At 40.3% G+C, this 25,283-nt stretch overlaps 2 protein-coding genes across 3 annotated transcripts in view; one reads left to right on the top strand and one right to left on the bottom strand.

Moving 5' to 3' along the window:
• Positions 1 to 5,945: 5,945 nt before the first annotated feature.
• LOC149261142 (putative nucleoredoxin 1) overlaps positions 5,946 to 25,283 on the bottom strand; it is a 30,370-nt gene continuing 11,032 nt past the window's right edge. Inside the window, exon 4 of the mRNA XM_089421658.1 lies at positions 5,946 to 7,205. Within this exon, the coding sequence (XP_089277784.1) occupies positions 6,531 to 7,205 (675 nt within the window). The 3' untranslated portion in view covers positions 5,946 to 6,530. The remainder of the gene's footprint in view (positions 7,206 to 25,283) is intronic.
• Positions 13,688 to 15,573, top strand: LOC149261143 (uncharacterized). Of its 2 annotated transcripts, none has more exons than XR_016248388.1 (2): positions 13,688 to 14,624; positions 14,749 to 15,573. XR_016248388.1 is itself a non-coding variant. In XM_089381193.1 (2 exons), exons 1-2 carry the CDS (start codon positions 14,497 to 14,499, stop codon positions 15,230 to 15,232), a joined length of 612 nt encoding a protein of 203 aa, XP_089237319.1. In that variant the 5' UTR covers positions 13,688 to 14,496; the 3' UTR covers positions 15,233 to 15,566. The 2 variants fall into 2 exon arrangements, 1 of the variants encoding a protein (XP_089237319.1); XM_089381193.1 differs by having other exon boundaries at positions 14,749 to 15,566.

The raw sequence follows: 25,283 nt of genomic DNA, 5'->3' as shown, positions 1-25,283 counted from the left end.
ACTTTCATTCAGAAGAAAAACAGATGCTAGATACTATTCAGAAAATAAAAATATGCTATTGAAAAGCAAAGCAGATGCTATTGTAAAGCAATAATTTTATGATTTAAAACTATGAATTCCCATCAAAGAGATGTAGAGGATGGACAACGTAGGTATTCAGTAATCAAAATAACTGTTTGCATTTATTTGTGTGGGAGTGTAAAACCATAAACAAAGAACACGGGTTGAGGCCACATCAAGCGAGGTAGGGAGCTAGAATGCTTGCCTTTTCTTTCAAAATCTGGGGCTTACAGGGCTCTATTTTCTATTCAATGTTGCTCCCTGCATTCAATTTCTTTATAGTTTATATCTGTATAGTTTCTTTAGATATAGCTTTGTTCAGAGAAATGGATCCCTCTTAGTCTATGGTGGATGAGACACCATTATATGTTGATTGGCATAATTCATATTGGATAATGATGCAGAATGTTGATTACTCTATCTGGCAACGCAATATATATATGTTTATATTATGGCTAACAGATTGTATTTCAGTGTCCAATGCAATAGTAAACCTTCAAATTAGGTTACATTTGTTGTCTGTTGATGAACGACATCCGGACAAATCCAATTCAACCAGAAGAAGGGGAAGCGCCTACCCCAAAAGACCAGACAAGAGCCAATATATTTTTGGCTGACAACAGAATATTGTACTACAACCATGGATTCTACCTACGCTAGTTGTTTCACCCTACGCAAAAAGGTACAGAAACCTATCTGTAATTTTCTTAGTAGATTTCTGTAGCAGAGTTTTGTAAGTTTCCAGGATATTACCGATCTCTACAAATTACGCCTGAACTCATTAACTCATTATTGAATAGCGTACATTTCACTGAAATGTTAAAAGTGCCAAACTTATTAATAGAAAAACATAAAAACATTAGTGTTCTAATAAATAGAAAAAACATGGGATTAAATCAGTATTAATAACTAAAATTACCTTGCAGCTATCATTGATTATGCATGTCCTTTTTGCAGGATGCAAGATATGTCAATATGTTTCCCTTTTGCAGGATGCAAGATATGTCAATATGTTGCCTTTTTCTAGGAGATAAGATGCGTCTAATATGTTGCTTTTGCAAAAACCTTTTTACAGGATGCAAGATATGTCTATTCTGAGGGATGCAAGATGACTTCCTATGGACCTTTATTTTCTTCAACAATGACATCTGTATTTTCAGGGATGAGTTAATGACTTCTGTATTTTCCTTCCTCAGGGATAAGTTCTTGTGGTAGGAAGAAAAGATAAAAATATCTTAAGTGTCAAAGTTGCTTCAGTGGAATTTCTATTGTATTTAAGAACAAGCAAATAGGAGGACCAAAGGAGGAGTTTATTCAAACTGCCAAAGAAAGAATACCAAGACCTAGAATGAGTCGTGGCAAAATGCATGTAAAATGCCAAAGTGTAGGCACGTTATAAGTCTATTACGAAACTTAACCCAGGGCATTTGAGACAAACATTAAATGTTTCTGAATATTATGTTAACTCTAGAATAGCATTAAAGTAGCATGAAATTGAAATTCAAAACTATTTACCCTAAGTTTCAGTAAGAACCCTGAAAATCATACTCGTTTGCTTGCAATAAGAGGTTGAAACCGAAACATTGGATAAAAAATAGTTTGATTCAATACTTATGTTCAAACATAGGTTAAAACAACGAATGGGATGGGGGTTCAAAGCGATTTAATGTTCAGTCAATGCCGAACTATCGCTATAGTCCCTGCGCTGCCGAAGGCAGGGACTAATAAGGGGTTCATACTCTGTGTAGAAATAAAATATGAAGCATGAACAATAATTTTTTAGATTCAATTTGTATAGGTCGACGTAATAAATCTTCAAACTCAATCTAGAAGCAAAAACATAAAACATTCTTCACAAGCTAAACTCAACGATCGGGACCTAATTACTCTAGTTACAACTTGTTACGTTAGGGGCAGGTCACATATATTAAATAAACTCACAGCCGACCTGTCAAATTGAACACACGGCATTCAACTGCACCACCACAGGACAAAAAAATATACACGACAACCAAAAATTTAATTCTAACCCAAAGGAGACCAAAGAAGTATACATGACAACCCAGATTCAAGGGAGACCAAAGAAATATACATGACAACCACATTCAAGGGAGACCAAAAAAAAATATACACGACAACCAAGAATTTAATTTTAGCTCAAAGGAGAAGTGAAGATGTATGCCATTTGTTTATTATTAATATATATGTATGATATTAACCTCATATTTAATAAACACCTAAATGAACTAAAAAAAATCACCCAAATGAACTAAAAAAAAATTAGAGACACAATCACAGATTGTGTTAAAAAAAAATTATCTCTAATTTTTAGAATCTCATAAAAGTGTGGCATGATCATTTATCATGCTTCATATTCCTATGATCAAACAAGATCTACGTTGCAAATGACATATCTGCCGAAGTAATTTTTTATTTTTTAATCATATTTTTTATAAATGATTTGTATTTGTTAGACTACAATGCTGAAATCGTAAAGAGAAGTAATTTTTAATTTTTTGAAATCGTAAAGAGAAGCAATTTTTAATTTTTTAATAAAGAGATGTCTGCTTATTGTTGTAATCTTCTTACGCAGTGGCCGTATAACCATGAATCAGAAACCTAAACAGATCTGCCAATGCAGAGAAATTGAAATTTAGAAATCCAAGGTAAGTAAACCCTGACTCTTCTCATTTTAGTTTATGTCCTTTTACATTCCACATTAATAAGTGAATTTGTTGTTCATTCTGAAAGACAAAATATCTGTGATTGTTCATTCTGAAATACAGGATATAGTTACTGAACTAATTTTTCATTCTGAAATACATGATATAAGACACTATACTTTCTGAAATGCAGGATATAGCTCTGTTACATGATATAAGACACTAAACTTTTTGAAATACAGGATATAGTTACTGAATTAGTTTTTTATTCTGAAATACATGATATAAGACACTAAACTTTCTGAAATACAGGATATAGTTAGTTAATTAGTTTTTCATTGACACTAAACTTTTTGAAATACATGATATAGTTACTGAATTAGTTTTTCATTTTTAAATACGTTATATAAGACACTAAACTTTGTTGTTCATTCTGAAATAAAAGTTACTGAATTCGTTGTTCAGAATTTGTTGTTCATTTACATGATATAAGAGGCTGAACTTGTTATTCATAATGAAAGACAGAAAATAAGATGGTCGATATAGTTGCTGAATTAGTTGTTCATTCTAAAATACACGAATTTGATAATTATAATGCAGAATTGATTTTTTAATTTTGTAACTTATTCGAAAAGTCTATTGAAAGCTCTTGAAAACGAAAGGGCAGCATTGATTTTTTAATTTTGTAACTTATTCGAAAGGTCTATTGAACGCTCTTGAAAAAAAAACCACCGCCATCTTGTCACTTCACGGATTCCTATAAAAGATTGGGATTATAATATATCGCAACACCATCTTGTTACTTAACGGATTCCTATGAAATTAGATTGACATTATAATGTATCCATTGCATTAAAAGATTGACATGTGGGCATCCAGGTAGAGCATCGTTGATCGGAAATAACAGTTTCTTCATGGACTCTCTAAAGAATAGTGTATTTAAATTTTTTGGACTTTATTATGTGCTCACATTAGGTCAACTACTAGGTTTTTTGTATTTTGGGGATTTCGATTTGTTTATGATCCCTGAGTGTCATATTTTTGCAATTGTATGCTTGATGGACCAAACAATATGTATACACACTTCAATGTGTTTACACAATGTGATTTTTATTATATATTAATAAAAATTACAGTTTTTTTCTCTAAAAAAAAAATAAAAAATAAAAAATATCTTATATATATATATATATGAATTAGAATTAATATTAAATATAATTAATCATTTTTATAACCAAAATTATGTTGTAATTTATTTTTTAGTTATGTAATTTGAACTATTTTTTGTTATATATTAATAATAGTCATAATATTAATAACATAATTAATTGATAATATGGTCTATCATGCATAGACTAAATAAGTAATTGAAACTAAGAATATCAATGTCACTCGTCTCTATTTAAATTTTATCTACATGATCTGGCTTGCATAAAGCTTTATATTAAATAATTGATCTTCTACTTTGTTATGAATTCTCCTATGTAATTTATATCTATAAATTTATTTAAAAATAAAAAATAAAATTTAAGGAAAGATTTATTGGAATTACAAGTTTAAATTGTGTAGTCTATATTGAATTTATTCATGCCTTCAAAAATGTAATTTAGAGACAGAAAAAGTGTGAGCCCCCATTGTTAGAAGTGCATTCTCTTTCACATTTTTCAGTGTAAAAAAGTTTTTACCTCAAAACATTTGGCCCCTCTCGACCCTTAATAATTCCGTGATTAAGATGAATCAATATTGGTAAACTATCAAAATAATTGAAATTGAGCAATACATTATCGATTTCTTAGACATCTTATTGCATAAACTTATCAATTCCAATGTTACTATTGTTTATATTTATCAATTCCAATCTTGGGCCCATATAAATATATTCAACCTAATATTTATATGTATCATCCTTCCCATTTAGTTTTCATAAAAATGTATTCAACTTATTATTTATATTTATCCATCCTTTCTATCAAATACGCACGCGCACACACACACACACATATAAAATCCACGCTAATACAACAACAAAAAAGATACGGTTATACCAAAAAAGAAAATAAAAAAGAATGTAGTATTTATAATAAAAAAAAATCATGCAATAGAATGAATGTGCATGATGTTTGTATGTCTGCAGTGTTATACCAAAAAAGAAAAGAAAAAAGAATGTAGTATTTATAATAAAAAAAAGCATCCAATAGATATATTTCATATGAATGTGCACGGTGTTTGTATGTCTGCAGTGGTAGAGATGATACATCTATTCAGTTTTTCCTGAATATTAATAAACAATAACTATTATTATTATCATTCCATTTATTTGAGGATTGCAATATATGTGTTATTTTATTATTATTTTTTTAAGGGCAAAATGCAAATCTTAGTTTAACAATTATAGACATTACATATGTTATCATATGGAAATAGTTAAAAAAAACTTACAAAAAAAAAAAAAAAAACTACCACTTATTTTGTAATATCTTCACTAAAACCTCTATTCTAGATGGTAAAGGGCACGCTACTATGTCAAGCAAAATCTTACTACAAACATGTGAAATACTTGGTAATGTCTAAATAGACAAAATGAATGAGGTGGTGATCATTCCACTTAATTTATATAGAATGCCTAAGAATACCTAAGCTCATAGTATGAACATGTAGACTTAAGGAAACTTGTTCTTGTGCTTATTACTAGTTAAGGATGACATTGCATATTATTAACTCACTTAACCATATGGATAAGGCCAATCTGCAAACCAAATGTTTAAGAAATAAACGAACTGAGTAGCCAGGAAAACCATGGCTCTTCCCACCCTACATTGGAATGAACAAAGTCAACTTGATCACATCTACCAAGTGAATAAACAAACACATATAAGTAACAAATATTAAGCACCATTCAATGAATTAACAATTAGATTACTGTGTTTCAATCTTGCCTATTGGATATCACCCCATTATCACCCCATTCTCATCCAACCAGACACACAAATAAACAACTAAAAACATAAATCATAAATATTCTATAATTTTCTTTTATGGTTATGACACGATAGCTTGCAATATTGACTAAATGATTAGAATTCCACATCGGATAGTTAGCCGCCAAGAGACATAACTTAGTTACAGCATAACATGACCGTGGCAAGAAGTAAACCGTAGAAGGCACCAGCAGGAACAGGTACAAAGCCAAACACAGTTCCAGGATTTAATAATATCCACATGTAAAAGCAAGCTCAACAACTATATATTCTCGAAAGTCAACTCGACTGAGTAACTATATATTCTTGAAGTCTTAGTTTGTCAACAACTATATATTCTCGAAAGTCAACTCGACTGAGTAACTATATATTCTTGAAGTCTTAGTTACAAACTAAGACTACCATTGAAGAGAAGGGAACAGTTGAAACTTCACAACTCTATACTATACTACGTGCAGGCAAACTTCACAGCTATATACTAATGGAAGTCAACTCGACTACATAATGAACTGCCATGGTAGAATCCAAAACATAGACTCCAATACTCAATTTGTTTACTGACACTATAGGGCGACATTCACTCAACAAAGTTCAGTTATCTATCGATTTATCCAAAGATAACCAGGCGTTCTCAGACACAAAATCAAAGACCTTGAAGCATATCAAATTTAATGAGGCTTCAGCCTTTATCATCATCAGGCTTCAGACATGCAACAAACATCTCCATCGCAGATAACTCCTTCGGGTTTGCAGTTTTCATCAATCACAACATCTGTGTCTTGAGCCTTGTCCTCCTGCTTCAGATCCCCTTCATCCTTCAAAGCACAAGTCAGATGAGTATCTGACAAGTCACAACCTTGTTTTTATCAATCACAACATGTGTGTCTTGAGCCTTGTCCTCCTGCTTCAGATCCCCTTCATCCTTCAAAGCACAAGTCAGATGAACTTCGTAGTCACAATCTTCACAATAATAGGACCATGTAGTGCCATCTTCGTCGCAACCATCACGGATAAATGAATGCCTCTCTGTCAATACAAGGGGGTGTTCATGCTGGCTGTACCTCATCTCTTTGGGTGTTTTCTCAGCCACCTCTTTCATTTCCTTCTCCTTTCGCTTCTGCAGCGTTTCCAGATGAGCGTCAGTGAAGGGATAAGCATCGACTCCAAATGTGGCCACTGCCCTTACGCCATCATCTGTCACAGTTTTTCCATCTGGTCCCACCACAATCAACGATGGGATGCCTATAACACGGAGAAGCCGCATGAGAGCCTCCTTAGTTTTATCTCCAAATGGAAGAGCTAACCATGGCATGCTTGCGTAGTACTCTTCAAAATTCTCTTCATCCATGTCACAAGAGATGAAAACAATCTCAAAGTCTTTTCCTCTTTCCTTGAGTTCCTTGTATACCTTTACAAGCTTTGGTGTGAAGGCTTGGCAACATGGGCACCAATAGTCAGAGAAATACAAAGCAATTGTCTTCTCCACAAGCTCAGCTACCGGGACCTGTTTCAAGAATCAAAACATGAAAAAATGATTAGCATCACCCACAAGAGTACCGAGTTTTTACTAGATTCCATGTCTACTTGTGGTTTAATAGTTAATAACAAGAATCCACCATGAAAACAACCCAAATTCATACTCTGAGAGATGTAGACCCTCCCTGTATTAGTAGTTCATACTTTTATGAACAAATTCACACACTTAACTGTTTAAGACTGCCCCCTGTTCACTATCGTTCCGCCGCACACAAGAGCAAAATGATAACTTATGCGAATATCTATGGCCTAGATGTTAGACCATTAATCACAACTGCTCAAACAGCGCGACCACTGTTCAGACGTCAGCAAGTTTAATGTATCTGTGCATGAATCAGTTGAACATCATTATTACAGCGGCTGGATTGATCTAGAATTCAACAGAAGCTTTAAATACAGTTTCTAGAGATCGTTGACAAAATGGGCAAGCTTCCTGAAGAAGCCACCGCCCCATCAAACTCCAGAGCTTTCTCTGTTATGTATAAAAATCTGTTCAGCGATTAAATGAAAACAAGTTACAAGTTCCAAGTTCTGTGTTCAGTATCTGAGTCTCTGCTCCCTAATTTGGTATCAGAGCTCAGGGGTGTGGGCTGTTTTGAGTTGTGAGAGGTCGCCCTGTGGCGCTGTGTGCGCGGTCCAGTGTTGTCCAGAAGATAGAGCTCAGGTGCGCTTCTTGGAGGAGGCCGAGTGGTGAATCACTGCGTGAGGCCAATTGTAGTGTCTATGTGTTGAGAACCGTCTAGAAGCATTGATGTCTTTCTGTGCGCAAAGCAGGTGTGAGGTTGAGTCGTGAAGAGCTGTGAGACAGCTCAGTGTGGGCGATTGAGCCATAAGCGTGGTGACTGAGGTCTGTGATAGAGCATTTGAAAGAAGCCTTCAGTGTTCAGTTGCTGGAGTTGTGAGGTAGCGCTATTGTGGAGAGGAGTGTTTTCAAAAGCACTAAAGGATAATCGATGTTTTGTGCGTTTTTTGTGCAAGAAATCCGTGGTGGGGTGAGAGTCGTGCGTGTGACAATGACTGCTCACCCGTAGAAGAGCTGTGTGCTCTGGAGAAGAACAAGCTGTGTGCGATGATCTTGGAGAACAGCGTGCTGGTGGTGAGCGTGCCAAACAAGTTTGAGTTGCAGAGCTTCGAAGGTTTGTTATTGAATGATTCTTGGCATGGCAGTGGTCTGAAGGAACCCTAAATTGATGATCGTGGAGAAATCTTGGCCCTAGAGATTCTGCGTTCTATTGGCTTGAAATCGGCGGTTTTTAATTGGTTATTTTTAGTCTGCATCAGCGGATTCTACTGTAAGTTATTGGCGATAAAGAGGAAAGACTTCGAATTGAATGTGTGTTTTGGGATTTCGCTGCGGTTTTCACAGATTTGGCGTTCTTGTGCAATAAGTGTAGCAAGATTTGCGGACAGGGTGTGTTGGTCTGAGGGTTTAGACTTAGTTTCAGAGCTCATCAGAGTTGCGCAGTGAAAGTGTGGTGCGCATTTGGGAAGTGGGAGGCAGAGCCAAGCCTAGTGCACTTTGAAGTCAAAGCTGGCCAAGAGTTTAAGGAAAATTTAAGCCTAGCTGATATGTCTATCTTTTTAGACTTTTTTGACAACGATCCTTTCGATGATCATTTTCTTAGGAACCCATTTGGGTTTGGCAGTATTTTTGAGTTCGAAGAAATCTTTGACAAACAATGTCATGTTGTTGAGGATCATGTTGTTCAAGAAATCACTCATGTTGTTGAGGATCATGTCGTTGAAGAAATCACTCAGAGTAAAACTTGCTTCTCTCATAACCCAATTGTTAGAAGTTCTATTGGATCTGCTTTCAAGATCACTGTTACTATGGAGGATACTACCATGGATGTTCTTCGGAGGCCGCTCATGTTCAAAGATGACTGCATTTTGGTGGCTCCTTCGAAAAGTGGGGAGAACATGAATTAGATTACCTTGTTCAGGATCTTGCATGGCATCCCAATCCAGAAGAGGTTGTTGACGTTAAGTACGTAAGCAAGGAGCAAAGGAATTTCATAAGGAAACCCAAGAAGGTGAAGATGAAACTGTACCAGCTAATGCATAAGCATGGACCCTTTAATAAGAAGGCAAAAATGAAATGTTTTGTTGTAAGTGTTAAACACACACATGGCAGAAGGAGTATGAAAGATAAAACATGAGAATGCAATTTTTATTAACAAGAGATATACATTTATAGTACATTATGTGACAGTTGGGTTCCACATCCCAAGGTCTTTTAGACTCCTTTTGTCTATTCGGCGTCCACACTAACCCATTGAGGATTAGGTGTCCAACATTTCCCCCTTAATCCGAAGGGTTATGTATGAGTCCAAGAAGAGAGTTGTAATACAAAATGTGCAAAAATGCATGGCAGCACTAGGCTGAATGTGCTCTCTGAAATGTTGCTATAAAGGGTGGTGGTTAAAGGATGACCACCAACACTGGAACGCTTAGTGCAGTTCCCGGAACTATTCCAAAACTAGCAAGACGCTGAAGTCTTCTGCTAGAGGAAGTGCTCCTATTGTTTTGAAGAGGGAAACCTTCAACCAATAAAGGGAGGTCTCACCCCGCATAAAAGGGAGAACTTCAAAGTTCAACCTGAAAAGGGAAGTCTCAACCTGTGATGGTTTAAGGATGACCAACAACTCTGGAATGCTTAATGCAATTCCTAGAACTCTTCCAAAACTGGCAAGAAGCTGGAGTCTTCTGCTAGAGGAAGTCTTCTCAATTTTGTTCCTAGAATTCTTCCGAAACTAGCAAGACGTTGAAGTCTTCTGCTAGAGGAAGTGTCCAAGATTACCAACTGAAGGCATGCTCAAGGGCATCTTTGTCTCTGGCTACAACTCTGAAACTGGTGTGGTAGGTTGTGGCTCAGGCTCGCTTGATGTGGCTTTGAAGCTTGTAGATGACCATCATTTCCCCCCCTGTCAGATACAAGGAGAGATGATGGAGAAAACTCAACTGCAAGACTATTCAATACTCTGGAACAAGTTCTGACATGTGTTTGGAATATCTTCTTGGCTGTTGATGCCCATTGCCAAGAAGCGATCCATCCAAGATGAATCTTTGTTCTTGTAGGACGTTTGTTTCTGAAGCATCTGTGTGAAGAATGGGTGGTTTTATGACAGTGCTTATATGGATGAAGATCAAAACAGTGATCTTTCAAATGGCCAACTCGGTCACAGTGTTGGCATTTCACAATCTGTTGTTGTTGCTGTGGAAGAGGGGCAGAATCTGGAACAGCTGGCGGTGAACTATCATGAGGAGCAGGTGAACTGTCATGAATAAATCCAGCACTCTGAAACTGAATGGGCTTTTAGTCTGGAACATGAAAGGACAAGTCCTTCTCATATCCGAGACCAGTTCTGTGCTTGTTGTGGACAAGTTGTTCCCAAGGTCTGATGATAGGCTTGGGAGGTGCAGACTGAGTTTCTGCATCTGCATGTACAACTGCTGCTTTATTGGGTACTAAATCTGAACCAACTGTAACATTATTGACTTGCTTCTGATGGGTTGCGGTCTCAATGTTCTGAACAGAAACATGTTCAGAATGATGATTCCTTTGTTTTAATTCTTCTCGCTGAAGCTGAGATTCAAGCTGTAAAAAGTCAATCTTTTCATGTACATCTTGTAAACAACTATGAATATCGATGAGAAAATCCTTGCTGATTTTGACTGTATTATCCATAGTAGAGAGTATTAGATTGTCTAGTAACTCTAATATTGCACCAATTGGAGCCATTTTTAACCTCAAAAAAAGAGTAAAACAATGAGGAAAAGATGGACACCAATTGCTCTTTTATATAAACTTATGGCAACAACTTCAAATCAATCTTGGCAGCTTGCAATAGATTCAACACACAAAGAATGGTGATATCCGGAAAACAGACTCCTCATTCAAAAATGAATTTTCTCCAATTCACCTGAGAATTTAACTTCCAATAAGGAAATAAGCAATTCAGGCCTCAAAAAGATATGTTCCTGTACCAGCCTTGAATCCAAGAGAACTTGTCCTGGCAACAACTTCAATCTAGTTCAATAACAATCTCTGATATGAACAACCTTTAAGAAAATACACCAATTTGATCTACAAAGAGTAGTCTTGGCCTGAAACAATTTCCACTGAACTCCTAAATAATGCCAAATTGCTGCAACTTTAAAGAATATAAACAGTCCCCAATTCTTATGAACATTGAACTCTGTCATTCCCAAAAATCCCCCATCATACTCACTTTCAAAGAAGAAATGATGGCTATCAAAAGGCAATACCCTTGTGGATTATCTTCCTTCCAAATTATAGAAATGCAAGTATCGAAATTAATAAAATAATTATTTGAAGTACGTGGGAATAATTATCTAAAGAATGGAATTTTGAATGCCAAATTCACAGTATGACTGGGCGCTCAAAGTAATACGATAACAGGTATTCCGATCGACATAGACTAATTTTCTGTGGATTGTTCTTAAGCCTTAATTCGACAAGAAGATTGCAATGATGAATAAAAAAGACGATCAGAGGCAACAACTTCTTCAATCTGATTACACAGGCAAAGCCAGAACAGCTGCCGGAGAAACGCAGCCGAATAGATTCCCTCTTCACCACAGTCCTTGTATCATCATCAAACCACACTCATTCAACCTCTGAGATAGCATGCATTCCCTCAATGCAACTACAACAATAACAGAAGGTGGAATGATGATTTTAGGTCCCTCAGAAAGAACTCCAGAATTCTTGGTTATGCCCATAAATGGAGTACGACCAGTGTTGTTAAAATCGCGATTTTATCGTAAAAGCGCGATTTTTTCATTTAGCCGATTCAAATCGCGATTTTTTACATAAAAATCGCCACTTTTTTTTTATAACGATTTTTATCGAAAAAATCGCGATTTTTAGTGAAAAAATCGTGGAGGGCGCGGGCAGCGGGGTTTTATATGGGAAAATCGATTTTTTTTTAATTCATTCAGCAGTCCGCGCGGAGGAGGAGGAGAAGAAGTGAGGGAGAGGGTTGCCGTCGGTTGTGGGAGCGAATCGAAGCGATTTTAGGAGGAATCCAAGCCAAGATCGCCAATTTGTCCATAAACCAGGTATGTAGATTAATTTTTTTTTGTTTTGGTTCTATAAAAACTTTGTTTTTCATTGTTTTTAAAGAATTTTTGGAAATTTTTCATTGATTTGGGATGGGTTATTTGTTATGACTATGAGAACCAATTTTTTATTTTTATTTTCTCATTTTCTTTAAACATTGTTTATTTTTTTTTATTTTTCATTGTTTTTTGGCATTTGGTTGGGTAACTTGGGTTTAGAAATTGGGATTTTGGAAATAATTAGCTTGTAATTTTGCAAATGCTAAATTGTAATTTGTATTTACTATTATCATTTATGTAATCCTAAATTCCTATTTCCTAATCCTTATTTTTCCATAGGTTTGCAAATTCAAAATTCAAAAACAAACATGCCAAGGAAATTGGATCCTTTCTGGGAATATGGTGACCCTAAAACTCCGAATGATAGACAAAACTTGTATTGCAAGTTGTGTGGAAAGGAAATATTCGGGGGGGTGTACAGGTTGAAGTTCCACCTTGCACAAATCCCTGGACGTGATGTGGGGCCCTGTCTAAAGACAAATGCTGAAATTATCCAAAAAGCCATGAGAGCATTGGGAGAATTAGAGCACACTAGAGACGCCAAAGAAGAACTCAAAAGGCAACTAAAAAGGTCAGCTGAAGGAAGTGGGCCAAGTGGCACAGGTTCTACTGCAGCGTCAGTCAATCCGGTAGCTGCATCATCATATTTTGTTCCTCGAACCACACCTGGTTCACAACCAACTATTGGTTCAATGCTAAAAAGAACTGAAAAAGAAAAAGCTGACAAGTTGATGACAAAATTTCTCCTCTGGAGTGATATTCCTTTCAGCATTATAAGGAATAATCCATTTTTCCAACCTACTGTTGATGCTATTGCCAGTGTTGGCCCGGGGTACAAACTCCCTTCTCTTCATGATTTCAGAGGCCGGCTTCTTCAAGATGAAAAGCGTGACTGCACCCAAAGATTGGAGGATTTTAGGGCATCATGGGCACAAACAGGATGCACTGTTATGTCAGATGGTTGGACTGACCAAAAGGGGAGAACCCTTATAAACTTCTTGGTTAGTTGTCCCTTGGGGACTATGTTTATCAAATCTGTTGATGCAACTCATCAAATCAAAGATGCAAAAACTTTATGTGATTTGCTGGATGTGTTTATTTTGGAGGTGGGTGCAGAAAATGTTGTCCAAGTCATAACGGACAATGCTGCAAATTATGTTGCTGCTGGTAGAATGCTTATGGACAGGCATCCTGCTTTATTTTGGACACCTTGTGCTGCCCATTGTATTGATTTGATGTTAGAGGACATTGGGAAAATTCCCTTTGTCAAAGAGGTTGTTGACTCATCAAAAAGCATCACAAAATTTATTTACAATCACACATCTGTGCTTAGCTTGATGAGAAAATGCACCAACAACAAAGAGTTGGTGCGCCCCGCCATTACACGGTTTGCGACGAGTTTCATATCTCTTCAATCCCTCTTGAATTCTATGTGGGATTTGAAGAGAATGTTTCTTTCAGAGGAGTGGCGTGCTTCGTCAATGAGCCGCAAACCAAAAGGAGAGGCCGTCTGCAGACTAGTTTCATACCAGGAAGACTTCTGGGCGGGAGTGCAGGAGGTGTGCGCTGTTACAGAACCTTTGGTAAAGGTTCTTCGGTTGGTTGATGTTGAGAAGCCCGCAATGGGCTATTTGTATGAAGCCATGGATAGGGCCAAAGAAGCCATTCGGTCCTACTATGATGACAAGGGAGATGATGGGTTCCAGAGACAACTCCTTCTATGGAACGTCATTGATGAGCGATGGAACAACACACTCCATCGTCCCATTCATGCTGCTGGCCTTTTCCTGAACCCTGCATTTTCTTATGCATGTGGGTTTAATTTTGATGTTGAGGTCGTGGAAGGATTATTAACCTGTGTCCAGAAGATGGTGAGAACTCCAGAAGAACGTATGGAGGTCTCTAGACAAATTGAGCAATATAAGTTGTCAGCTGGCACATTTGGCTTTGAGATGGCTGTCATTGATAGGACGGTTAAAATGCCAGGTATTTTTTAGTTTGTAGTATGTACTTTGTAACTTTGTTTCAAATTTCATTGTTTCTTCAAATTCCATTTTTTTCTTATGTTTATTTAAAATTTTCTTTGTAATTTTGTTGTAGACGCATGGTGGAAGATGTATGGTGGCAGAGTACCCCTTTTGCAAAATCTTGCCGTGCGCATCCTCAGCCAAACATGCAGCTCCTCGGGATGTGAGCGCAATTGGAGTGTATTTGAAAAAATACACAACAAGAAGCGCAATAGGTTAACACTTAAACATTTAAAATATTGCAAATTTCCAAATAAATTTTTGAATTCATTAAAGTTTTAAACAATATTTTTTTTATAATATTAATTATTAATTTATTATTTCATGAACTTTGTACAGGTTGGAGTCCCATAGACTTAATGACATGGTCTATGTCTACTACAATCTTCGATTGTGGGTGAAACAACTAGAGAAGACACCTGATACGGAAGCCATCTCATTGGATGGGATTGACACCACTGCTGAATGGAGGGTTGAGACCGAGAGGCCTCTCATGGATCCCACTGAGGATTGGTTAGTGCAGGATGAGGGGGAGGAGGAGGAGGAGCAGGAGCAGGAGCAGGAGCAGGAGGAGGAGGAGTTGGAGGAGCAGGAGGAGGAGGTGACACCGCCTACCCGGGCTACCCGGGCTACCACTACCACCAGTAGAGGACGTGGTCTCCGTCCACCTCAGCCTCCTGTAGCTGCTACTACTAGTTCTTCAGCTTCTAGAGCACGTCAGACTCCACTGCCATTTCCACCACCACAGGCACCAGCTTCTACATCTAGAGGGAAAGAGAAAGTTGTGCCATTTTCTCGCAAGAGGGGCAGAGGAAATCAATAGGATTAGACTTTCATTTTATTGTATATGACATTATGACATGATGAGATACATTATCATATTTTTTGTTGATATTTTGAGGCTGAGTTGGACTTGGGACTCAGGACTTACTATTCAGGACATGATTCAATGTTATGTGTGATTTTAGCGCTAGAAATGATATTAAACATCTTATATATTAGTTTTTTTATCATATTTATGTGTCAATGTATTTATTTTATGTTGTAGATGGTTTAGATATTAAAAAAATTGAAAAAAATTGAAAAAAAATGAATATTTTTGTGCCAAACGATTTTTTCCCGCTTTTTTCCGATTTTTTCCCGATTTTAACGATTTTTTCCGCTTTTTTCCCGGCGCCGATTAAATCCTGATCGCGATGTGTGCAACACTGAGTACGACCTCTTGATAGTTGGTTTCACAACCCAAACACATGACACGGTCAAACACATTTAACGCAAATGTAGTCAAAATATTCTGTATGGAGGGACGAATTCAGTGAAATGTTGAGAAGCACATGTGACGCAAAGACTTGATGAGGATTATAGTTCAGTTGCAGCGAAGAAATGCTCTTACAACATCAACATTGGCATCGACATCCAAGTAGCAAGATGTGCCCTGGAGAATTCGAAATGTTTTGCTTCCCCTGATGTGATTCCCCAAGCTTCACTCTCAGTAAGAGGAGAACAGAGTTATATGACCGACGTTCAATATTCGTGTCCCACATCATTCAACGCGGGTGGAAGAGTCGTAATAGTCACCATGGGTAAGATGTATTATGGCATTCAATGTAATATAATGATAACAATGTATGAATGGAGTCTGGTGATACCACGGTGTGAGGAGGGTCAATATATGACTGAGATTATGAACCAGTGGAGTGGTGGTGCGATGTGATAGCGCAACAGTCATGGAGCCTCGGAGCCACGAACACACAAATCCACAACAGCACGTGAGTAGGTGAACGAGCCAGTTCGTTGAGTAAGCATTGAGTTTCCTTGACGATTCCAAACTCGTTCTTTATTTTCCTCCTCTAGTGGAATGAATGGAAGAACGAACCGACTGTATTGCTTGGAAACCACAGCTAATACTCATACAGCTTGTCCAAAACAACATAGGGCTTCTTAGAGCTTCAATACATGTGCACGGTCTTCATATACTCAGTTCACCACATATACATGGTTCGAATCGTGAGCACTGCGATCAATCAAAGAACAAAAACACCAGCACAATACTCGTTGCTTCAACGCTCAAAACACTGTACCATAGTTTAATTCTCGCCCAGCAAACTTGTAACAGAGGCTTTGTATATGTTATAAAACAGAGGAGGTGGTTTGGACCGGTGGTATGCGGAGGAGTATGTGTGGCGGAAGTTGCTCCTGCTCCTGTTGTCAATGCTAAGGCAAAGGCACCCAAGGACAAGAAGCCCCGAGCTGCCAAGGGCTCGAATCAGGCTCCTTCTCACCCTATGTATTCACTGATTATCATAAAATCAATTTCAACTTTGAAGGAGAGGACGGGTTCCAACCAGTTCAAGATTTCTAAATTTATTGGTATAAAATATAAAGTTGTTCTCCCTGCCAATTATGAGAAATTACTGTTGGTTCAGCTCTGCAAGTTATCTAAAAGCGACAAGATTACCAAGGTTAAGGGTTCATACAAGCTCTCAGATGAGTTGAAGGCATCCTCTAAAGCTGCAGCCAAGCCTAAGAAAACATATTTGTCGGTCAACAAACAAATCCGCAACTGCCCAAGGAAGCAGAAGAATGTTATGTCTATAACTGATAGGTTCAACAGAGAAATTAATGGCAGGCAGGTTCAACAGAGAAATTAATGGCAGGCCATTAACTGAACGAAGCAAATAGATCCTTCGAATTCGACCTCTGACAAAGCATTCACAGATCTAGAAATGTCAGCGCATCATTCATGGAGGAGAACGTTCCTGTCATCAAAAGATCATAAAGAGGAGGCGTACAACGTCACTGTTATGACAACAAACAGTGGACAACGTAACTATTACGACAACGAACAGTGGACAGCGTAACTGTTATGTTGTGCCTAATGCAACAACATATTTTCATGCAGTATTATGGAAGATGTTATATATATTAGAATATTTCTATAAATAGGGAGATGGAAGACAAATTCTGGAAAATCTGAAAATGCCCAGGCCTAAACTTGGCTCACAGTAATTATGCAGGGCAGGAATACGCTTGCTGCTCTGATACCATGTTAAACACACACATGGCAGAAAGAGTATGAAAGATAAAACATGAGAGTGCAATTTTTATTAACAAGAGATATACATTTATAGTACATTATGTGACCGTTGGGTTCCACATCCCAAGGTTTCTTAGACTCCTTTTGTCTATTCGGCTTCCACACTAACCCATTGAGGATTAGGTGTCCAACAGTAAGCCTAGCTGAGACTTAGACCAGCAGGCAAGTTAAATTTTAGGTAGTTGTGATTAAGGGGAGGTGTTAGACCATTAATCACAACTGCTCAAATGCCGCGACCACTGTTCAGACGTCAGCAAGTTTAATGTGTCTGTGCATGAATTAGTTGAACATCATTATTACAGCGGCTGGATTGATCTAGAATTCAACAGAAGCTTTAAATACAGTTTCTAGAGATCGTTGACAAAATGGGAAAGCTTCCTGAAGAAGCCATTGCCCCATCAAACTCCAGAAACAAACAGATTCTACTTTGAAGAACATACTATTGAAATTTCACCGGGAGTAGAAAGGCCCTCACCATCGGAATAGTGAGGACTCCGCCCCTAAAAGGCGCAAGTAGGAAAGACCATAATATGCCAGCTTTTTTCTTTCTCTCTCCGAGAGGCCCCCCTCTGACCTTTGTTTCTATGGAATAACCTAATGGACCTCTTTCATTTTTCCGGTATGCAATAAAGCCATCTGCCCGGTATATGGGGCAGAGTATGCCCAGGGCTAGGGTGAAACTAATGTAGTCATCTTTCAGGGTTAGTCACTCAAGCAGGCATAAGGAGCTCTTCGAGTATTTATGAATACAGCTCTGTCTCTTCGAGCCAGAGAATGGGTCCTTGCTTTCCTAACGTCAAGCAAGCCCTGCCGGACTTTGCCCCGGAGGGAAAGCTACTTCACACCTTACCTTAGCGTAATGACATATATAATGAGATATCTCTTTGTATACGATATTCTTCTCCAGTTCCTCTCCTCTCGATGGCGGCCTTAACAGTCGAGCATGTTTACGCATCCTTTTGGTCGAGCACCTCTCCTCTCGATGGCGGCCCTCTCCCTTATGGTCGAGCGATAAATCGATGGCGGCCTTAACAGTCGAGCATGCTTACGCATCCTACTAATTTGGCCATTTTAGCTTGGCGGAGGTTTTTCAAGATTCCCCTCCTCTCCCTCTCCTTATCAGTCGAGCACCTAAAGGTCCTTTTGGTCGAGCACCTAAAGGTCCTATTATAGCCACTATTTACCCACCCACCCCAACCCCCGGAGGTTTGCAATATTGAGTAACGAAGCTCGTTCTAGCCTTGCTCGTTCTTAGCCGATCCTTACGAGCGCTTCCTTTGCTCTGTCTCTTCGGAAAGAAATCCGGCCTCATCCAGCTGGTTGGCCGAAGGCAAAGGTTGGCCGAATATTTGAGCCTGCCTTGCTTTCCAATGAGATTAGGATCCAAAGGCTCAAGGGTAAAGGATGGGTGTGTTAGGCCACGAACAGCTTGGCGGAGGTTTTGAAAAGATTCCCCTCCTATTCTTGCCATTTTAGGAGGCGGAGGTTTGAGTGCTCTTCCCTCACCATCGGAATGAGTGAGTCGATGAGTTATCAAGTTTCAATTTACTTATTGGTTGGCCCCTATCAAATAAGTAACTAAAAAAGTCACTAACGTACCTCTCCTTATTAGTCGAGCCTTGTCGGACCTCTCCCGTTGGTCGAGTCACTAACGTACCTCTCCTTATCAGTCGATCACCTAAAGGTCCTCTCCTCTCCTCTCCCTTTTGGTCGAGCACCTAAAGGTCCTCTCCTTAACAGTCGAGCCTGCTTTCGCATCCTTGTCAGTCGAGCCCCATAAAGGGTCCTTAACAGTCGAGCCTGCTTACGCATCCTCTCCTCTCCCTTTTGGTCGAGCACCTAAAGGTCCTCTCCTTAACAGTTGAGCCTGCTTACGCATCCTTATCAGTCGAGCACCTAAAGGTCCTCTCCTCTCCCTTTTGGTCGAGCACCTAAAGGTCCTTAACAGTCGAGCCTGCTTACGCATCCTTATGGTCGAGCAACTAAAGTTTCAATTTACTTCTTGGGTGGGTGGGCTTATGGTCGAGCCCCTCTGGTCTTGTTAGTCACTTAACGTACCTCTTGTTATAGGCAATAACTACCATAGGCCCATATATAACTAACTACAACCATGCCCCTCCTATTTCTTCTCTGGCAGCTTCATAAAATAGAGATGTGCACCTCGGCGAGATGGCGTAATGACATATAAAACAATCTACTTTGACTCATTTGACTCATTCCCTCCTCTCCTCTCCTCTCCTCTCCTTATCAGTCGAGCCCCCTAGAGGGTCCTTATCAGTCGAGCCCCCTAAAGGGTCCTTATCAGTCGAGTCACTAACGTACCTTGATGCTTATTGGGTGGTGGGCATCGGAATGAGTGAGTGACTTCGTCCCTCTTCAATTTACTTATTGGGTGGGGGGGCTTTTGGTCGAGCACCTAAAGGTCCTTATAGTCGAGCGTTCGTTCCTCTCCTGTTAGTCGAGTCACTAACGTACCTCTCCTGTTAGTCGAGTCACTAACATACCTCTCCCTTACGGTCGAGTCACTAACATACCTCTCCCTTACGGTCGAGTCACTAACGTACATCTCCTGTTAGTCGAGTCACTTAACGTTACCTCACCCTACCGGGCCTTAGCCTGCCCTCCTACTAAAGTGTGCCCTCCTACTAATATATATATATATATATATCCACCTGCCAAGAGAGTTCTTATATAGAGGGTTGACAAGCCATCACTTGATGGGAAAGAGAGTTATTATCTGTGAGCCGAAATAGAGTTAATAGAGTTTACAAGCACTGGAAAGAGAGTTGACAAGCCATCACTAACTAGGAGATCTAGATCGCCAATCAACCTAAGGGCGAGGGGCGAGGATAGGAGCCACTCGACCAACTGGCCGCCATCGTTTGCCTAAGTAAAACCCGTATTTTAGAAGTATTAGGAATTCGCGGACCAACAAGGCTTTTGAGCTATATCTCTGGGTGCCTGCCTTTATTGGTTGGAATCTTCTTGATACACCACCTGGCCTGCTGGAGATCGCCCGCTACCCAAACAGTCAGGGAGGTGATTTAGGCTTGGATAGATCTTGATTGATTTTTCACATCTTTCGATATGGGTGGTCCAACGGACTACATTCTTTGAGATGGGCGGGCCAATAGACTAGGTTTTCGAGATGGGTTCAACTGACCAAGTATTCGAGTGGGGTTCCAACGGACAGACTACAGCCCACATATACTGAAGAGAGAGAGAAGGCCTATCCACACTTAGCGCTACGGAACATTGCAATGGTTCCTACCTGGGCTGGACTGAATGGTTCGGAAAAATCCATGTTACTCACTGCACGGTACAGTTCAATGTAAGGAATGAAGATGCGTTACATACGTTAATTCACAAGAGGTTAATACGACATTCAGACATAGAAGACTCACATAGCTGACAGAAGCACCTCACATAGCGGACAGACATAGCCACCTCACATAGCAGCCATCACATAGAGCATCTCACTTAGCCAATCATTTACAGCCGGTCATAGCCCAGTAGTAGTGTCCGATAAATCGTAGTAGGAGATAGCCCATCATTGCCAATAATTGCCAAAAAGGCATTGCCATAGGGTTCGATAGCCTTTCATATCAGTCACGCCATACATATCCACGGAACATAGCAGCACATATACATCCAGACAAGAGAGAGGTAAGCATCACTGGCCGATAGGATAAGGACCACACATCACAGGAGGTACCCAAGAGAAGGAGTTAGTTCACCCATCGAGTCAATGAACAGATTGATTATGTTCCCACGTTCCCAACAGACAAGAGAGAGGGAGGGAAGGTAGTTTCATTCATGCTGGTCCGGTAGTGGCATTCACGCTAGTCGGGTGGGTAGTTACATTAAGGGAGGTGATTTAGTGCCCAGCGTTAGGAGGCGGTAGCACCTATTCCCCTAACTCCTTCCTACACCCATTTGAAGTTCCCCACCACAAGGCACGGACCCCTATGCAAGCAGCGATAATAGCACAAGCAGACATCGAAAAAAGACCCAGGGACGGAAAAAAGTATGACAGGAACAAGGGAATGCAGACAGGAGAAGGCAGGACCGGGCCCAGAAAGCGAGTGGACAGAACCCAAGAAGCAATTGGACGGAAGGGAAAGGAATAAGGTGGGCACGATATCCAGCTGGTTGGTCGAAGGCAAAGGTTGGCCGAATATTTGAGCCTGCCTTGCTTTCCAATGAGATTAGGATCCAAAGGCTCAAGGGTAAAGGATGGGTGTGTTAGGCCACGAACAGCTTGGCGGAGGTTTTGAAAAGATTCCCCTCCTATTCTTGCCATTTTAGGAGGTGGAGGTTTGAGTGCTCTTCCCTCACCATCGGAATGAGTGAGTCGATGAGTTATCAAGTTTCAATTTACTTATTGGTTGGCCCCTATCAAATAAGTAACTAAAAAAGTCACTAACATACCTCTCCTTATCAGTCGAGCCCTGTCGGACCTCTCCCGTTGGTCGAGTCACTAACGTACCTCTCCTTATCAGTCAAGCACCTAAAGGTCCTCTCCTTAACAGTCGAGCCTGCTTTCGCATCCTTATCAGTCGAGCCCCATAAAGGGTCCTTAACAGTCGAGCCTGCTTACGCATCCTCTCCTCTCCCTTTTGGTCGAGCACCTAAACGTCCTCTCCTTAACAGTTGAGCCTGCTTACGCATCCTTATCAGTCGAGCACCTAAAGGTCCTCTCCTCTCCCTTTTGGTCGAGCACCTAAAGGTCCTTAACAGTCGAGCCTGCTTACGCATCCTTATGGTCGAGCAACTAAAGTTTCAATTTACTTCTTGGGTGGGTGGGCTTATGGTCGAGCCACTCTGGTCCTGTTAGTCACTTAACGTACCTCTTGATATAGGCAATAACTACCATAGGCTCATATATAACTAACTGCAACCATGCCCCTCCTATTTCTTCTCTGGCAGCTTCATAAAATAGAGATGTGCACCTCGGCGAGATGGCGTAATGACATATATAAAACACTCTACTTTGACTCATTTGACTCATTCCCTCCTCTCCTCTCCTCTCCTCTCCTTATCAGTCGAGCCCCCTAAAGGGTCCTTATCAGTCGAGTCACTAACGTACCTTGATGCTTATTGGGTGGTGGGCATCGGAATGAGTGAGTGACTTCGTCCCTCTTCAATTTACTTATTGGGTGGGGGGGCTTTTGGTCGAGCACCTAAAGGTCCTTATAGTCGAGCGTTCGTTCCTCTCCTGTTAGTCGAGTCTCTAACGTACCTCTCACTAACGTACATCTCCTGTTAGTCGAGTCACTTAACGTTACCTCACCCTACCGGGCCTTAGCCTGCCCTCCTACTAAAGTGTGCCCTCCTACTATATATATATATATATATATATATATATATATATCCACCTGCCAAGAGAGTTCTTATATAGAGAGTTGACAAGCCATCACTTGATGGGAAAGAGAGTTATTATCTGTGGGCCGAAATAGAGTTAATAGAGTTTACAAGCACTGGAAAGAGAGTTGACAAGCCATCACTAACTAGGAGATCTAGATCGCCAATCAACCTAAGGGCGTCGGGCGAGGATAGGAGCCGCTCGACCAACGGGCCGCCATCGTTTGCCTAAGTAAAACCCGTATTTTAGAAGTATTAGGAATTCGCGGACCAACAAGGCTTTTGAGCTATATCTCTGGGTGCCTGCCTTTATTGGTTGGAATCTTCTTGATACACCACCTGGCCTGCTGGAGATCGCCCACTACCCAAACAGTCAGGGAGGTGATTTAGGCTTGGATAGATCTTGATTGATTTTTCACATCTTTCGATATGGGTGGTCCAACGGACTACATTCTTTGAGATGGGCGGGCCAACAGACTAGGTTTTCGAGATGGGTTCAACTGACCAAGTATTCGAGTGGGGTTCCAACGAACAGACTACAGCCCACATATACTGAAGAGAGAGAGAAGGCCTATCCACACTTAGCGCTACGAAACATTGCAATGGTTCCTACCTGGGCTGGACTGAACGGTTCGGAAAAATCCATGTTACTCACTGCACGGTACAGTTCAATGTAAGGAATGAAGATGCGTTACATACGTTAATTCACAAGAGGTTAATACGACATTCAGACATAGAAGACTCACATAGCTGACAGAAGCACCTCACATAGCGGACAGACATAGCCACCTCACATAGCAGCCATCACATAGAGCATCTCACTTAGCCAATCATTTACAGCCGGTCATAGCCCAGTAGTAGTGTCCGATAAATCGTAGTAGGAGATAGCCCATCATTGCCAATAATTGCCTGAAAGGCATTGCCATAGGGTTCAATAGCCTTTCATATCAGTCACGCCATACATATCCACGGAACATAGCAGCACATATACATCCAGACAAGAGAGAGGTAAGCATCACTGGCCGATAGGATAAGGACCACACATCACAGGAGGTACCCAAGAGAAGGAGTTAGTTCACCCATCGAGTCAATGAACAGATTGATTATGTTCCCACGTTCCCAACAGACAAGAGAGAGGGAGGGAAGGTAGTTTCATTCATGCTGGTCCGGTAGAGGCATTCACGCTAGTCGGGTGGGTAGTTACATTAAGGGAGGTGATTTAGTGCCCAGCGTTAGGAGGCGGTAGCACCTATTCCCCTAACTCCTTCCTACACCCATTTGAAGTTCCCCACCATAAGGCACGGACCCCTATGCAAGCAGCGATAATAGCACAAGCAGACACCGAAAAAAGCAGGCACCCAGGGACGGAAAAAAGTATGACAGGAACAAGGGAATGCAGACAGGAGAAGGCAGGACCGGGCCCAGAAAGCGAGTGGACAGAACCCAAGAAGCAATTGGACGGAAGGGAAAGGAATAAGGTGGGCACGATATTTAGGAAGAAGGAGGGAAGCAAACAAGAGACCAGGGAGAGAGGAGGTAGATATAGAGCGGACAAGGGATGGACGCCAGACTATAGGAAGCAGCAGAGAGAGGTAGATAGGATAGATAGAGAGGGGAATAGAGCGGGGATGTAGATAGAGTGAACGGGGATGGGAATAGAGATGATGGATAAGAGATAGAGGGAGCGAGAAGAAAGAGGAAGGAAATGGAATAAATAACACAAAGGGGGGGACGAGGAACAGAAACCATAAGGAGATTGACGTAGGATAGGGGATAAGGGAAAGGGATCGAAGGAACACAGCTCAACCCATAATGAAATAATGAATGAGGAAGGATACAAGGCAAGTCACGTATATAGAATGTCGGATTGAAGACTTTGTAGCGCTCTAGCATTGTTTACTTACGAGCATATCGATTGAAACATTTTACCGTCAGACGAAAGAGATTAAGTTAACCCACCAAGTCGGCACGAATAGATAAAAGCATCTGATGGCTTATGCTGTTGGCCGGATGGAGCCCAGAGGGAGGTGATACTTAGCACCCATTCCCCAAACTACATCGGTTATTTATTGCTGGTTGGCTGCTAGCTTACATCCCAAAATACGCATACCCAGTTTAGCCATCACACAATAGATGAGAGATTGAGTTCACCTTCACATGAGCCACATTGACGAGCCAACACAGTAATGATTGACACTTTGAGTACCTACCCGCTGATCGATCGAACTGCTTGCCGAAGTTCTTCTTACTTTCGCGATCTTGCTCTACCTGGAGATGCAAAACTTGCCCACAGTTGCTTGCTTTATCATCGGCCCCATAGTTCCCACCAGACCAGAGGGAAGTCCCCTTACCGCAGATAAGTTATTACCGCAAAGAAGTCCTTACCAACAGATGGCAGAAGAGAAAGAACCCT

This window comes from Pinus tabuliformis, chromosome 6, assembly GCF_031772625.1.
Source record: "Pinus tabuliformis cultivar Carrire ecotype Pingquan chromosome 6, CPIR1, whole genome shotgun sequence".
Lineage (NCBI taxonomy): Eukaryota > Viridiplantae > Streptophyta > Pinopsida > Pinales > Pinaceae > Pinus > Pinus tabuliformis.
Note: the sequence above shows the minus strand (reverse complement) of the source record. Positions and strands in the feature narration are given on the sequence as shown.

Coding starts and splice junctions, on each gene's coding strand:
- LOC149261143 (XM_089381193.1), top strand. CDS start 14,497: ATGTATGGTGGCAGAGTACCCCTTTTGCAAAATCTTGCCGTGCGCATC. Junction 14,625..14,748: donor CACAACAAGAAGCGCAATAG/GTTAACACTTAA, acceptor AACTTTGTACAG/GTTGGAGTCCCATAGACTTA.